Source organism: Cotesia glomerata, linkage group LG10, assembly GCF_020080835.1.
Source record: "Cotesia glomerata isolate CgM1 linkage group LG10, MPM_Cglom_v2.3, whole genome shotgun sequence".
NCBI lineage: Eukaryota > Metazoa > Arthropoda > Insecta > Hymenoptera > Braconidae > Cotesia > Cotesia glomerata.
In genome coordinates, this window is record NC_058167.1 from 1811402 (window position 1) to 1828037 (window position 16636).

Here is a 16636-nt window from a genome sequence, read left to right on the forward strand (position 1 = left end):
TTGAATTACCAATTCGATTTGAACACTACTTGTACATTCCTATGGTTTATTGAAATATTTTCACTTTCAATCACAGGCAAAATAATAAAAGTTAATGGTATACATAAATGAATGAAATTAAATTCTGGTGCTAAAAACATACCTATTACTATCTCTGCTACTTGTAAGACTTGCAGTTTCAACATTTCCATCTAAATCGAAGGTAGTCTCATAATTATGTGTGCCTTCCGTAATGACAGAACTATGTGCAGTATTTTTTGAACTAAGATTTGCGACATGCGATTTTACTGGACTGGGTGAAGAACATTGACCATCGTTTGGAGAACTGGCTCCTGATCTGCTTTATATTAAACCGAAATTTAAAATGAAATTCGATGAAAATACCAGCAATTAGCAACATGCAAGCAAATCATATTCATAAGCATTGTATTCAACTATAAGATTGTATTATTAATAAAACTATTACAGTTAGCAACATGAGAAATTACAATGCCAATTTTATTTCTTATTCTTCATGAACTTGAAATTTATTTATTGGAGCAATAATATAACAAAATAAATTATGTGACTAAAATAAAAATTATGAAGTAAAAAGCAAAAACAATTTCATAACTCTTTTTTAATGCACAATTAAAAATAATGAATTAAACATGTTTGTCTTGCCTATCACGATTGTGCTCCGCTTGTTTATTTGAATCGTGGTACTGCCTGATTCGATCTTCAGGAGCAGGATCAATAAATCTAAACGTATGTAGTCGACCGAATTTGATGATGGCTCCATTCTAACAACAAATAATATCAAATTATAAAACAGTAATTATATAGAAGTGGGACTACCTATTTTGAACCATAAAAAAAATGAAAAATTGATTTAGTTATTTTTTTTTTTCAACTTATCCTACTTTTTCGGCGGATTGATGATAGAAATAAATTTAATTTCCAAAAAATTGAATTTTATAAAGATTTTTGGATTTGCAAAATCCTTTAAATGAAATTTCGACTCTTACTTAATAATTTGAAATTGATGCATTAATTTTTCAACATTGTTATATTTTTTCATAGTGCCCATCGAATTCAAAACTAATTAAAAAAAAATTTGTCTATACGTCAATCGTTCAAATTTTCACTATTTTTGGTAAATACATTGAACAACATTGGATGTCCACAATAACAATATTACTGAGTTAACAAAATTCGGGAAAATTGAATTAACAAAAAAAAATTTTTTTTTGTTTTACTTTAGATGCGCAACATGACAAAAAATAACAATGTTGAGAAGTGAATGCATCAATTTCAAATTGATGATTGAAAGTTGAAATTTCATTTCACGAAATTGTCGAATTAAAAAATCTTCATGAAATTTAATTTTTCGGGAATCAAATTAATTTCTATCATCAATCCGTTGAATAGAAGAACATGTTGAAAGTGAATATCGTCCTTTTTCGATTTTTTATGACTAAAAATATGTGAAATTCTATTTCTATATAATTACTTTAGCTTTATATATTTATAAATAATTTTGACTTCCATTCAGACGATGAAAATTCTATGACTGCGGTAAGCAAGCAAATACAGTAAAAATAATACAGGACTAATAATAATTTTTGCTTATTCTATAAAATATATATGCCATAAAAAGGGATTACAAATAGTACATAGAATGCTTAAACTGTAGTCCAAACTTTAATATTGATTTAAACTACTAACGATCGTGTTAGTTTAAAAATTACCTGAAGAATTGTAGTCTGGTGAATTCTTTGATTATTTACATAAGTATGAGCATCTCTCGAAGCAGGCGTAAGAGTAACAATATTCTCAGTAAAAGCGATAACACAATGACGAGGCATAACTGTGGAGCCAGTGAGAGTCAAAGTTTGGGCATGACCAGCTTGGTTGCTTGAAGATACTTCAGATCCCACTTCTGTAACGTTTGGTAGTAAACGATGTCTTATTCCTGCACCATTCGGTACTTCCGATCCATCAGCATTAAGTTCTAACAGAAATGGTAATCTCTCATCTTCGTACTTGTTATCCATTTCACCCCATTTACCACTTGGTTTCTTTTTTCTCTTTCTTGGTACATAATCTGCTGGTCGTCTTCTGACGTGAAACATTATTGAACCTAGAAAATCAAGGTTCTTAGCTTATCTCCATGAATAAGTTAACATTATTATGTTTTAGTAAATTTTTTATTTTGTCATTCATAAATTCACAAATGTATACAGCTCGAAAATGCTTTAATTAAAATGTTCTTTGAATTGATTTGTAGTGTTGAAAAAATGATAAATTTTTGAAGATAATTCCACTTAGATTTCATAGAAATTCAACTTTTATATTTGTTTCACATTTTCAAAGAAAAATTAGTAGTTCACAAAAATTAGGCAATTTCTATCGAAAAACTCTTCCAACTGGTAACAGGTTAAACAACTCTAAAAAAACTTCTGGGGTTTTTCAATAAGGAATTGAATAATATTAGATTATAGAATAACCAAAATCTGGTCTAAATTTTTTATAAATTAAGGTGATTAAAAATGTAGATAAAAATTTTTTCCTCAGAAACTACTAGTCTGACGTTTTCAGTATTATCAGGTCAAATGAAGGGCTTAAAAAAGCTATAATTCCGTGTTTTTTTTTTTTTTTTTTTTCATTCCTATCTGATCAATAGTTCATGAGTTATTAACAATTTCATTTTACACTAAGGTAAAGTGCCCGGTAGTTGAACAGGTTTCAAAGTTAAACGTATTAAACCCTACTTTTAGCAAATAAAAATCAATTTATTTGAAAATGAGTGTTACTTATTAAAGTATGAACAATTTAATATCTATAAGAGAAAAAAATCTTCAACAATCAAATTTTTATATTTTTTATAAGGTTTTAACATATATTACATATAACTTCATTATATATATATATATATATATATATATATATATATATATATATATATTAGGGTGTTTCAAAAAGACGAATTTTTTTTTTTCTTTTGGTGTCTAAAATTGATAGTATACCTAAAAACAAAAATTTTGGCGCCCATGTGAGCTCTTAATATCAATAGTAAGATTTGCCTGTATCCATTTCTTTATTTTCCATTTAAATAACACGGGAAAAATTTTTTTTAATTTTTTAATTTTTATTACTTTGGAACGGTTCATCGTAACAACAATCTGAAAAATGATATTTGTAGGAAATTTTACGCTCTACAAAAAACGTCTGAAGACCAAAGTTCCTCAGATTAACGGCTTCAAAGATATCCGCGGTCAAAGATAACACTAATAAAAAATTTCAAATATTTTCCAATAAAATTACAAAAAAAATATCACATGCTATATTTTTATTATTTTTTATGTTAAATTACTTCAATTCCGTTAACCTGAGACTGTAAACTTTTTTTTTTTACTAATTAATTCAATACTTAACTCACGAAATGCATTAATATATAAATATAAACGTTAAAAATGTCACATAAATGATTTTTTGGTCTTTCTTATAACAAATTTATTTTTTTTTTTACTAAATATTAAGAAATTTAATTGAACAATTAATTCTTTATAACAAAAAACTATATTTACAACTTGTTACAACAATTTTTCAACTTGAAAATATTACAGTTTTATAAAATTACTTTTATTGCAATTAGGATATTATTTTCTATGTTCTGTCACTACTTGCAACAAATATTGAAGCTGTTCTTCATCTTTCGTTAAGCATCGATTATACTGCTCTATCAATGCCACGCCGCGTTCTGCTACATCATTCACAACTTGAAGTTTCCCGAAATACTCCAAGTTTTCTAAGAAATTCGGATTCTGAGGCCACAAAGTAACATCCTCATCAATGAACTCATACGACAAATCAAACGATTCAAATATATTAATCGATCTCATAGACATAAATTGACTAAGATCTTTATTTAATAATGACTCTAAATTTTTCTTATCTATTATAAAGCGATTTGTTGTAGTTTCATTGGCTTTACAGTTTTTAAGAGCATGAACTATTCTTTTTTGTTCCAACTGAAACATTTTTATCAAAGAGAGATAAAACAGACAGCTCGTTGTTTAAATACCACAAGTGATCGGCTAATTTTGTGAGCATGTCTGTGAAAGACTATTATTAAATCTTTCATATGAAATTAATTCTTTAATCAAAGTTAAATCATTATTAGGTGCTGTTATAGCACACGGCGCAGTGAACCAAGCTTTTAAATAGAATATTATGATAAATAAACAAAGTTCTCGTAATCCATCTATTTCCGATTTAGTAAGATGAAATTCATTTCTGAATAAAAAATTTTTAAACTATATATTGCTTTAGCCATCCACCTTGCATGATGGACCGCTCCAGGATGCTTAAATGTAATATTTGTGGTAGTAGTACCCAAAAATATTAATGATAATTCCAGAAGTTCACGGTAATCGTCTCGACAATGATCCATATACAAAAAGTTATAAGTCAAAATGAAATTGATTATATCGCAATTTCAAAGTTGAGAAGACTAATTATTATTAACTGATGTGAGGTAAAAGTTGTAAAATATTTTACAAACGCAATTTTAATCGTTAAAGATGATTGAAAGTATAACAGTCATGTGAAACTGATTTTCAATATTTTTAATCACGACGGCAAGTTAATTAATCAGAGTAAAATTGATAATTGAGGAGCTTATTTTCAAAAGGGTATCTTTTGATTTTTGATTAATCGAGACAAAAACTAGTTATCTTCAATTATAAATATTTGTATTGAACTTAGTTGAATTTAGCTATAAAGTGCAATCGGTTATGAAGCTGCAATTCGATTTTCATTTATAAATGTTCATAATTCTCAAAGTAATTAGTATTTAAAAGTTCAGAAAACTGGTATTTTAAAATATGAAAAGATACCCTTTTGAAAATCAGCTCCTCAATTATACTGAACTTTATACATTTTTCTTTTCCACTTTAACATCAGTTAATAATTCTTCAGCGCTGGATTAAAAAATTTTACTTCTATTTGATTATTAACGAATTTCAAAATCTCATCTTTGATTGGTGTTATTACTTCCAAAACTTTTTTGTCACAAATAACAGCCGTAAAGTTTGATTGGTCAATTTCATCCCACTTCTTTTAAATCTCTGATAATTGAACGTTTGGGCCAGACGAAGCAGGCCAGTATACTTCAAATGCACTTCGAAGAACAATTTCAAAAATATGGTGTCGGCATGGCAAGTACAACAGTTTTCTACTAAGAGCCTTTTCTACTAATACACACGCACCATTTCTGATTCCTGAAAAAATAAAATGAGAATTGCTAGTGAAGTATCGATTTTTTAGAGTAGTACGGAGAAATCTTTTCAATTTGAAAAAAAAAAAATAACTCATAACTTGGAAATTAATGGTTAATACTAAAAATCTGATTTGATTTAGCATTTAAACATTACGGTAATCAACCATGTTATATTTTTTTTATTAATAAATTATTTACCCGTATTTGACGCCGTAGTATCAGAACACAATGCTTTGATGTTGTCAGTATTAATATCCCATTGTTTTACTGTTTTAATAATAGCTGAAGCTTGGTTTTGTCCAGTCCCAGATTCTAGTTTAGGAACTCCTAACAGTTGAAATTTACCTGATGATGATAAAATAATCGGAAGCCGGTCAACTTGTTCTGTACCTGTAATATCTGATAACAGTTTTCCATCAAAATGTAGTACATAATTGTCAGTTTCCAGATTAGTCTTCAGATTTAACGCCGCTTCTTTCCGGAATTTTTCCCTTGCTCGGTGAATAGTCACATGACTAAAGTTTACGCTTGCACAATCAATGTTCAAGCAAGATAATAAAGCAGCAATAATGTAAGTCGCCATCCTACTAGTCACGTTAGCTCTATCCAAAGCCGCAGCAAGTTCTGGTGTCATTATATCAATTTTGGAACTTGTTGTTTTGGCATTTCATCTTCATAATCAGAGATTATACGAGAAGTATTACTTTCCAAAGATTTCTGGGATAATTGAGATGGATGACTTGATATTTTATGATTAGCAACATCATCAGTCTCAACTGCACAATAATAGTTGACATTGTCGTTATCAAACTCTCCGACATTATTATTACTATCATTACCATTATTATTATAGTTTTTATCATTGCTATCAATGTTCTCTTCACTATTATTATCACTATTATTGTTATTATTATCATAATTGCTGATATCAACATCCATGTCTTCGACATCTTCTAAAATTGGTTGAGAATTATATGAAATAAAACCACGTCGACTGGAAGATTTTGTCCCTAATCAAAGATTCTTTTTTCTTTGTCCAGTATATTTAAAACATCCGCATGAGCTACATCAAATAGTTTATTTAATTCATCCTGAAAAACGGATTCCTTTTTTGAGACTTTGACTTTTTCATTTTACGGTTTTTGTAAATTCTTCCATCGATTGTGATTTGAGATTAGTTTCAAAAAAGCAGATCTTTTCTCTCTTGTCGGGATTTGTGCCGCACACCAAATTTCAAAAACTTTGTCGATAGTGATTGATATACTTTCTTTAACTGAAAAATTTTTCGTATCAAGATAATAAAATAAAAGCGACATAACCTCTTTCAGAGAGGGTAATTTTTTCCAACTAATTCACTTAACACATCACCAATCAAGTACACTGTTTTCACCATTATGGTCACAAAATTTATAACTAATATATTTTAACTAATTAAATTAATAATATAAGGGATGGAAAAAAACAGTCAGTATCAATGAACAAAGACAATGACGAGAAGATATAGTAAAGCGTTGAGAGCAAAGCAACTAAATGAAGTTAGTACCGAACAACCAGGCTTACCAACACAGAGCTTATTAGCTACAACACTCAAATTAAATGAGTATAATACTCTGTACCGACAGAGCTAAATAAAGCTCTGTTGATATTTTTCAAATAAAAACATTTGATCAAGTTTTATAGTAGATTTAATTGATTTAACGTATTTACAGAATTTTCATATTATTTTGAATAATATGCAATGATGAGTGTTTGGTGAGTTTGTGTAATAAGGAACTTTACATTTTCCTCTTACAAAATTTTGTTACTTTTATAAAATATAAATTAACTTTGTTATAAGTAAGCCCAAAAAATCGTTTATTTGACATTTTTAACGTTTATATTTATATATTAGTGCATTTCGTGAGTTAAGTATTGAATTAATTAGTAAAAAAAAAAGTTTACAGTCTCAGGTTAACGGAATTGAAGTAATTTAACATAAAAAATAATAAAAATATAGCATGTGATATTTTTGTAATTTTATTGGAAAATATTTGAAATTTTTATTAGTGTTATCTTTGACCGCGGATATCTTTGAAGCCGTTAATCTGAGGAACTTTGGTCTTCAGACGTTTTTTGTAGAGCGTAAAATTTCCTACTAATATCATTTTTCAGATTGTTGTTACGATGAACCGTTCCAAAGTAATAAAATTAAAAAATTAAAAAATTTTTCCCGTGTTATTTAAATGGAAAATAAAGAAATGGATACAGGCAAATCTTACTATTCATATTAAGAGCTCACATGGGCGCCAAAATTTTTGTTTTTAGGTATACTATCAATTTTTAGACACCAAAAGAAAAAAAAAAAAATTCGTCTTTTTTTGAAACACCCTAATATATATATATATATATAGTACATATATCTTCATTATTATAAAAACAGTAGGGGTTGAATAATCTATTCTGAAAAGCTGTAGTAGTTGAACATTACGGGAGCAGTACTTGAACAAACATAAAATAGAGGTGAAAAATTCATTTTTCGTTGATATTATAGATTATTTATAACCCTGTTTAAAAACATTCATTGAAAAAAATTCACTATCATCAGATTTGAATTTTTTTCAATAATTTAAATTGATTTCAATTTCTCAGTATATATCTATAGATATATAATGTACATAGAGCGAATTTTTTTAATTTTTTCTAATGAATATTTTTAAACAGGGAAAAAATTCATATATATTATTCAAGAAAAATTAAAAATATATGATATGTTAATTAAAAATCAAAAACATGTTTATTTTAATATTCCTATAAATATTTGAATTGTTATGTCACTAAATAAGATGAAAATGTAAATAGTTTCTTATGTAATCTTGACTTTTGGCTGTAAAACAGACATTGTATTGAGTTTGATAAATTTTTTCGAATATTCAAGCTTAGATTAAAGAGATTTCAAATTATTCTCTCATTTTTGCTCCTTTTCAAAAAATCATGTTTTCTTATGGAACCATCATAAGTGCACTTTTATCTAAATTAATAACTGATTATTGAAATTTTATGTAATTTTGGAGAGATTCTTTCATAAAGATCACATTTAATCACCGAATTTCAATGACAGGAGCCCTAATTGAAATTACAGTTTAGACAATTGTTTTCAGCTAGTTATAAAATTATCCTTGTATACAGGTGTTTACATGCCAAATTGACCAGTTTTCAATCTGAGCCTTGTCGATTAGTCGATTTGACTGGAATTTTAAAATAATTACACTATTAATATTTAGAACGTAATATTTCAATGATTCTTAGTCTTCCAGCACTTCACGTGAAAATTTTTTTTCAAAATACAAACATTTTGCGCAATACTTTCCTTGGGTTTCAAGTTATAATATAGAGTATTGTTATAAAATTATAAATTTTCGAGATATCAACGTTTGAAGCCTAAAAGACAATTTTGGTTCAGAAAAATTAAGTTTTCGAATAAAAGTTCGTGTAATAGCTCAGTATTTTTGGTTTGTTGTCATTGGGTGCTGTATCAAAGAAGGATGCAGTTATAATATATCAAGAAAGAAATGGCGGAGAGGATCGACGTGACATAAGACTTGCCGATTTGAATATCGCAACGCTGTGTTGAACGTTTTTACTCTCAGCTGCTTTCTTTTTAATATCTCATTTTAATGAATACAATATACTATAAAAATGAGCTAGTTTAAAAATTAATGACCATCATTGAAATCATTTTGATGATAATTAAAAAAAAAATGATATGAGACTTTCTCAAGATAAGATTTATGAATAAATTTCATTAACTGTAATTGTATATTATCGAACTTTTGTTAAATCTGTTACATATTTCAATTCCGAATTTACTATATAGCTGTATTATTAGTTACTATCGATTAAAATGCTACCATTAATCAATCCTAGGATAATTTCTTAGAAAGAATAATTTCATAAAAAAATAAAAAATCTTAATTTTTTAATCGAAACTGAAATAAAAATAGACTTATATATAGTCTTCAAAATAAAATAGAAAAAATGCTTACGTCTAATTCCCCAGTCCATCATATTGGCAAATACTTATGTTTAAGTCCACAGAAAAATACTAATTGTTTTACTAGACTGTTTAATACGTAGTTAAATGAGTTCAAAACCGTACTCTTGTAATTTTAACTTGAATTATAATATTTTTAAATAAGAAGATTGTCTTGATAAAAATTGATCAGCGTTATAGCGCCAAAATCGAAAAAAATATATTTTCTCTATGATATATATTAGATTTAATTCATTTAGCACTTTAATTATCGTTGTTTTTTTACTCGTCAACGAAACACCCTTGACTTAGATATTATTTTTCTTGTGTTATAAATCAAGTGTTCATTGTCATTGTCAGCACTCACAACAATGGCTTCAAGTTGGAGATTCATGTTATTGATTTGAAAATTTAGAAATAACTAAGCAATCAGAAAACCACAACGCACTTGCCGAAATAATCACTTTTGAAGAAATTGTAAATTTTTTTATTATGATAATCTATGACTATTTAAACTATACTTTACAATCAATGATTTGCTGCCATATATTGTAGTGAATGGTTACTTTAAAAGGCTATTCAATTCTTAATCAATTGCTTAGCACTATTTTGAATTGCATTAAACAGTTGTTGGCTTATTAAAAGTCAATTAAACATTATTAACAAATGAATTTTTACAAGGTTATTTTTACAGACAGTCCTGCAACGAAGCTTTACTGAACTACAAAATAAATGTGTTACTGTCACAACCCCTCTTTTCTTCCGCTCTACTATTAATCAATACAACCAACTCAGTCGTTTTGGGTTGACATTTTACCTTAAAATACTCAGAAATTCTACCGAACAATTTTTTCTTTTAATAATTTGTTTTAAGTTAAAATTTATTACTGAAATTAAGGACTGAATTTTAAGTTCCTTCAAGTATTTTTCTTATTAATATAAAAGAATTATTTATTGTTGAAAAATCAGTAGTCAAGTTGATAGTTAAGATTGAGGTAAATGAGAGGAATTGATTTTTTTTTGTTATATTTTTAGTATAAATGTGAAAAGTACAAATGTGATGGTCTAATTTAAAAAAAAAAGTTTTTTTTTCTACTTTGAAATGGATATTAAATAAATTTATTGTGTTATAGTATAATATAATTTATCAACGACAAACTGCATAAACAATTAAGACAATTTTTTTTTTAACTTCCCATTAAGTAAATTTAAAATTTAAAAAGATTGGGAAGTTATTGGTTTCACCCCGTTTTTCAAAAATCGAATTTTCATCAGATCTCCACGTTTTGAGGTCCTAGAAAGCGTTTCCGACCATTTTTCCGAGGATGTCACTATGTTCGAATGCCCGTGTGTGTGTGTGTGTGTGTGTGTGTGTGTGTGTGTGTGTGTGTGTGTGTGTGTGTGTGTGTGTGTGTGTGTAACCCTACTCTCATAATTTTTGAACGATTCGACCGATTTGATTGCGGTTGGCGCTAGTCGAAAGGGCTTGACCAAACTTAGATTTTGAATACAATTTGGACCGATTTGAACTGGTGGATTCCAAGAAATCTAAAAAAAAAAATTAGAAAAACGGTTCACCCTAAAGACCATCCCTGCAACTTCCCGCTAATTCCACCTGGGCGCTTAAAATTGTACTGATGATATTTTTGAGATTTTTGAGCTCAAAATATAATTTATGTGATATTTTGAGCTCGCTGAGTTCAAAGAGATAATATTTCTATGTATTTGAGCTCTCCCAGCTCAAAAGTCTGATAGAAGTTTCATAGAACACTATTTTTGGAATTTTCAAACTGCAATAACTTTTGAATGGATCAACCGATTTTCACGCGGTTGGCGGCATTCGTCGCAGTTTAATCCCGAAAAAACACTTTTTTCGGTTTTCTTTCGTTCACCATATCTCTCGAACGAATCAACCGATTTTTACTAGCTTGGTGGCGATCGACGTGGTTTTTTATTTTCTAGAGCTGATTAGTTTTTGGAATCGATCGGTGGAGCCGTTTAAAAGTTACCCAAAAAAAACCACATTTGAAAAAATTTTTTTTCTTAGTTTTTTCAAGATTTCTCAAAATCTACTGATCCGAATCGGTTCAAATTATACTCAAAATCTAAGTTTGGCCAAGCCCTTTCAAATGGCGCCAACCACGATAAAATCGAATCAGCCGTTCAAAAGTTATAAGCGGTTCACATACTTTCACACACACAAATACACACACACACACACACACACACACACACACACACACACACACACACACACGTTTGGATAAACCGGAGTCATGGCGAGGTCAATTACTATCTGACGCAGATGTTGTCAGGACATGGATGTTTTCGGACGTATCTTCACCGCTTCAAGCATGATGATTCACCGGAGTGCCCGTCCTGCCCAGGAATCAATGAAGACGCGGAGCACGTTTTCTTTGAGTGCCCACGATTTTACCCACAGCGCGATGAGCTGGAGATGATCCTGAAGAAGGAAATCCAACCAGAGACAATAGTAGAAGCAATGCTGTCATCAGAGGCTGCTTGGAACGCCGCAAACACGTTTGCAACAGAAGTCCTGATAGACTTGCGTTCCATCGAAAAAAAAAGAGCAAATGACAACAACTAGAAGAAAGGTAAAATAATACCTAGTTACCAGAAGGAAGAGCAGTCGCTATATCCTCCCCCCACGAAGTAATGCCTAACGGCGGTTTCCATGAGGGATTAGAGGAAAGAGGAAAGGGGTTTAGGGTTTAGTGGGTAGGGGCGTTAGCGTCGAGTTTTAGTATGACGCTGCGTCGAGTCGCCACATATCCAGGCCAAACAGCTACGCCTAGAATCCGTAAAAAGGATTCCCCCCCCTAAGGGAAAAAAAAAACACACACACACACACACACACACACACACATACATACATACAGACATAGTAAGCCAGCAAGACGGTGTCTAGCCTAGCAAGAATCATGACAAAAAGAGGAGTTGTTCTAGAAGTAGTCCACTCGGTACTGCTTCATGGAGCAGAAATATGGGCAGACATATTGAAACAGAAGACCTACCGACGAAAAATAGCGACAGTGCAGCGGCGAGGCGCTCTCAGGGTTGCCTGCGCCTATCGAACGGTTTCCGAGGCGGCTATATTGGTAATTGCGGGAGCCGCACCCATCGAACTACTCGCGTTTGAGAGAGCGAAACTCTATGACGCTAAAAACAGTGACGAAAACATGAAGGACGCAAGAACGAGGATAAAGGCGGAAACGCAACAAGAGTGGCAGGACCGATGGATACGGGAGAGACGGGCAGATGGACAGCACGCCTGATCCCAAACATCAACGTCTGGCTTTCTCGGGAATACGGAGAAACGGACTTTTTCTTGACCCATCTATTGACGGGACATGGGCAGTTCAATGCCTATCTTTTTAAGATGGGACTGCACAGCACACCAACGTGCAAATACTGCCTAGACAAAATTGACAACGTCGAGCACACGTTCTTTGAGTGTGACCAGTGGAAAGACTACAAAAGCAGTACTGATGAAACTATTGGCACCACGCTCTTCCCTGAGAGCTTAGTAACCTGCATGATCAAAAAAGAAGATAACTGGTCAGCTGTCGCAGCCTATGCGCAGCGTTTTTTGAAGGAAAAAATCGCAGAAAGAGACTAGTAACTAGGAGCAACCGTCGTGAGACGCAACACGGACTGGATTGAAGTAATGCTAACGCGGTTCCGATCCAGTCTTCCCCGTAACATCTATGGGGAAAGAGAGAGGAGGATGTTTAGTCGGTATTGTTGTCAATAATATTGACTTCCGAGTCCGACATACCCAGGACAAACATCTCGTCCTGGTATACGTAAATGTATTTAACCTCCTCTATAAAAAAAAATAAACACACACACAGACAGACACACCTCGTGCCGGGCTTGCTGGGTCCCGCATCGGGCACCTCCTCAGGTGACGCAAATGTATTTGACCTCCTCTATAAAACATACAGACATAGTGACAACCTCGTGGGAGTAGTCAGCGAAGCTTCCTAGGACCTGAAAACGTCGAGATCTGATGAAAACTCGATTTTCGAAAAACGGGGTAAAACCAATAACTTCCCGATTTTTGAAAATCTTCGATTTTCTTAGCGGGAAGTTAAAAATTAGGAAAACGGTTGACCCTAAAGGCCATCCCTGCAACTTCCCGCTAATTTCATATTTAAGCTCTCAAAATTTCACTTACTACGTTTTTGAGCTCTCCGAGCTCAAAAATATAATTTTCGTGTCATTTTGAGCTCTCCGAGCTTAAAAATCTGGTAGAAGTTTGATAAAACACTATTTCTTAAATTTTAAAACCGCAATAACTTTTGAATGAATAAACCGATTTTCACGCGGTTTGTGGCCTTCGACGCAGTTTTTCAGGCCTCATAAAGAATCTTTAAGTTTTAATCGATCAAAGTAGGAATTTTGATGTAATTCTGAAAAAACATTTTATTCGGTTTTTTGTCGACAACGATAACTCACGAAGGAATCAACCGATTTTGATCGGGCTGGCGGCGATTGACGTGGTTTTTTGATGTTAAGAGCTGGTTAGTATTTGGAATTGATCAGTAAAGCCGTTTAAAAGTAATTCTAATAAAACCACATTTGGAAAAATTTTTTTTTGTAGTTTTTTTGAGATTTCTCAAAATCTACCGGTTCGAATCGGACCAAATTGTATTCAAAATCTATGTTTGGTCAAGTCCTTTCGAATGGCACTAATCGCGATAAAATCGGTCGTGCCGTTCATAAGTTATGAGAGATTTACATACGGCCCCACACACACACACACACACACACACACACACACACACACACACACACACACACACACACACACACAAAAGGGGAAGGGGATTGGACGGAATCCCTAATATAGCCTTGAAAACCATCATAAAGGCAGCACCAACATTATTTCTAGACGCTTACAACGCATGCCTCAAGGAGGGGACTTTTCCTCGTAAGTGGAAACAGCAACGGTTAGTACTTTTACCTAAAGGAAAGAAACCGCCAGAAGAACCGTCATCTTACCGACCACTCTGCATGCTAGATACGGCGGGTAAGATATTTGAGCGTATCATCCATCAGAGAATAGATGCAGTAGTCGACCCACTCTTGGCAGACAACCAGTATGGATTCCGGAAAGGACGATCAACCCTGGACGCGATCAACCTGGTTGTTAATACGGCCAAAGAGGCAATCGCAGGAACTAGATGGAAGGGTGCCTTGGACATCAAAAATGCTTTCAATTCCGCTAATTGGGACTGCATCATGCAAGCTCTCGACGAGAAGAACGTGCCAACATATCTTCGCAGACTAGTGATTAGCTATTTTACAGATAGAGTGCTGAAATACGATACAAAGAATGGTCCGAAAGAGTATGATATAACCGGTGGTGTGCCACAGGGCTCTGTTCTTGGTCCACTTCTGTGGAATATTATGTATGACGGGCTCCTGAGACTGAAGCTTCCAAGATGTGTCAAACTGGTAGCGTATGCGGATGATGTTGCCGCAGTGATCATCGCCAAACACCTCGACGAGATTCAACATCTGTTTGACATCACTTTTGAGAAGATCAACCAGTGGATGGATACAGTGAACCTACAACTGGCCAAGCAGAAGACCGAAGCAGTGCTTATTACCAGCCGAAAAGAAGTTGAAACAATTAAGCTAAAAGTCGGTGACCGAGAAATCACATCACAACCTCATATACGATATCTGGGAGTGATGCTTGATGTCCGACTCAACTTCAAGCAGCAAGTGGAACACGTCTGTACGAAAGCGTCAGTAGTGAGAGCTAGTCTCGCACGATTGATGCCGAACGTCGGAGGCCCAAAGCAGAGCAGGAGGCTGCTATTGTCATCAGTAGTCACATCGGTGCTCACCTACGGAATATCCATTTGGGCCGACGCACTAGAGGTGCAAGATTCATGGAGAAAAGCTGGACCAATATATCGTATGAGTGCCCTACGAGTAACTAGCGCCTTCCGCACAATATCAGAGGAAGCAGTGTGTGTTATTTCCGGTACTCTGCCTCTCAGAGTCCTAGCTAAGGAAAGACGGAACCTATACCAACGAAAAAGGTCAAACACACTGAGCCCTGAAGAACTTAGAAGGGAAAAACGGCAACACAGCATCGCAAGATGTCAACAGGAGTGGAATTCTTCAGAGAAAGCTCGGTGGACGTACCGTCTCATACCTCGGATTGATGTGTGGTTCAACCGGAGTCACGGTGAGATCAACTATTATTTAACGCAGATGTTATCAGGACACGGATATTACCGGAAGTATCTTCACCGCTTTAAGCACGATGATACCCCAGAGTGCCCGTCCTGTCCAGGGGTCAATGAAGATGCGGAGCATGTTTTCTTTGTGTGTCCACGTTTCAACCAACAGCGCGATGAGTTGGGGAAGATTCTGAAAAAGAGAACCCAACCAGAGTCAATAGTAGAAGCAAAGTTGTCGTCAGAAGCTGCCTGGAACGCCACAAGCACTTTTGCTACAAAAGTGCTTACCGAGTTGCGATCCACTGAGAGGAAAAGAGCGAAAGACAGAATCTAGAAGGAAGAAATAACATCTTAGCCACCAGAAGGAAGAGCGGCAGCTAATTCCTTTCCCCGCGAAGAAATGCCTTACGGCGGTACCATGGGGGATCAGAGGATAGAAGAGAAAGGGGTTTAGGGTTTAGTGGGTAGGGGCGTCAGCGTCGAGTTTTAGTATGACGCTGCGTTGAGTCGTCACATATCCAGGCCAAACAGCTATGCCTAGAATCCGTAAAAAGGATTCCCCCCCCCCCTAAGGAAAAACACACACACACACACACACACACACACACACACACACACACACACACACACACACACACACACACACACATAGAGACATACGGACATCACCGTGGAAACATTAGGGGAGGCTTCTTAGGACCTCACAACATCAACATCCATTGAAAACTCGATTTTCAAAAAACGGGGTAAAACCAATAACTTCCCGATTTTTGAAAATTTTCAATTTTTTTAGCGGGAAGTTAAAAATACGAAAAAAAATATTTTCAAATGTGGTTTTTGTGGAATAACTTTCAAACGGCTTTACCGACCGATTCTAAAAACTAATGAGCTCTCAACATAAAAAAAACCACGTCGATCGCCGTCAAGACGGTCAAAATCGGTTGATTCTTTCGTGTTATATCGACGAAAAAAATCTAAAAAAGTGATTATTTAACATAACTTCAAATTTTGCATCGAATCGTTTGGTAAATAATAGATAATCTTTTTGTGCTCAAAAAACTACGTCGAATGCGGTGAACCCCATCGAAAAAGATTGATTCGATCGGAAGATATCGCAATTAAAACTTTTCAAAAAAGTAC

At 33.3% G+C, this 16636-nt stretch overlaps 1 protein-coding gene across 13 annotated transcripts in view; it reads right to left on the reverse strand.

Annotated features, from left to right (window-relative positions):
* The window catches only part of LOC123273040 (afadin), a 101684-nt gene that overhangs the window by 54553 nt on the left and 30495 nt on the right, over positions 1-16636 (reverse strand). For 10 of the 13 annotated variants that reach the window (XM_044740189.1, XM_044740193.1, XM_044740188.1 and 7 more), the window contains exons 7-9: positions 1731-2122; positions 664-782; positions 143-340 (exon numbers count right to left, since the gene is read on the reverse strand). In XM_044740189.1, the coding sequence (XP_044596124.1) occupies positions 143-340; positions 664-782; positions 1731-2122 (709 nt within the window). Of the gene's footprint in view, positions 1-142; positions 341-663; positions 783-1730; positions 2123-9285; positions 10005-16636 lie in introns of those variants that run through there. The other 3 variants (XM_044740197.1, XM_044740190.1, XM_044740194.1) reach the window with 3 other exon arrangements.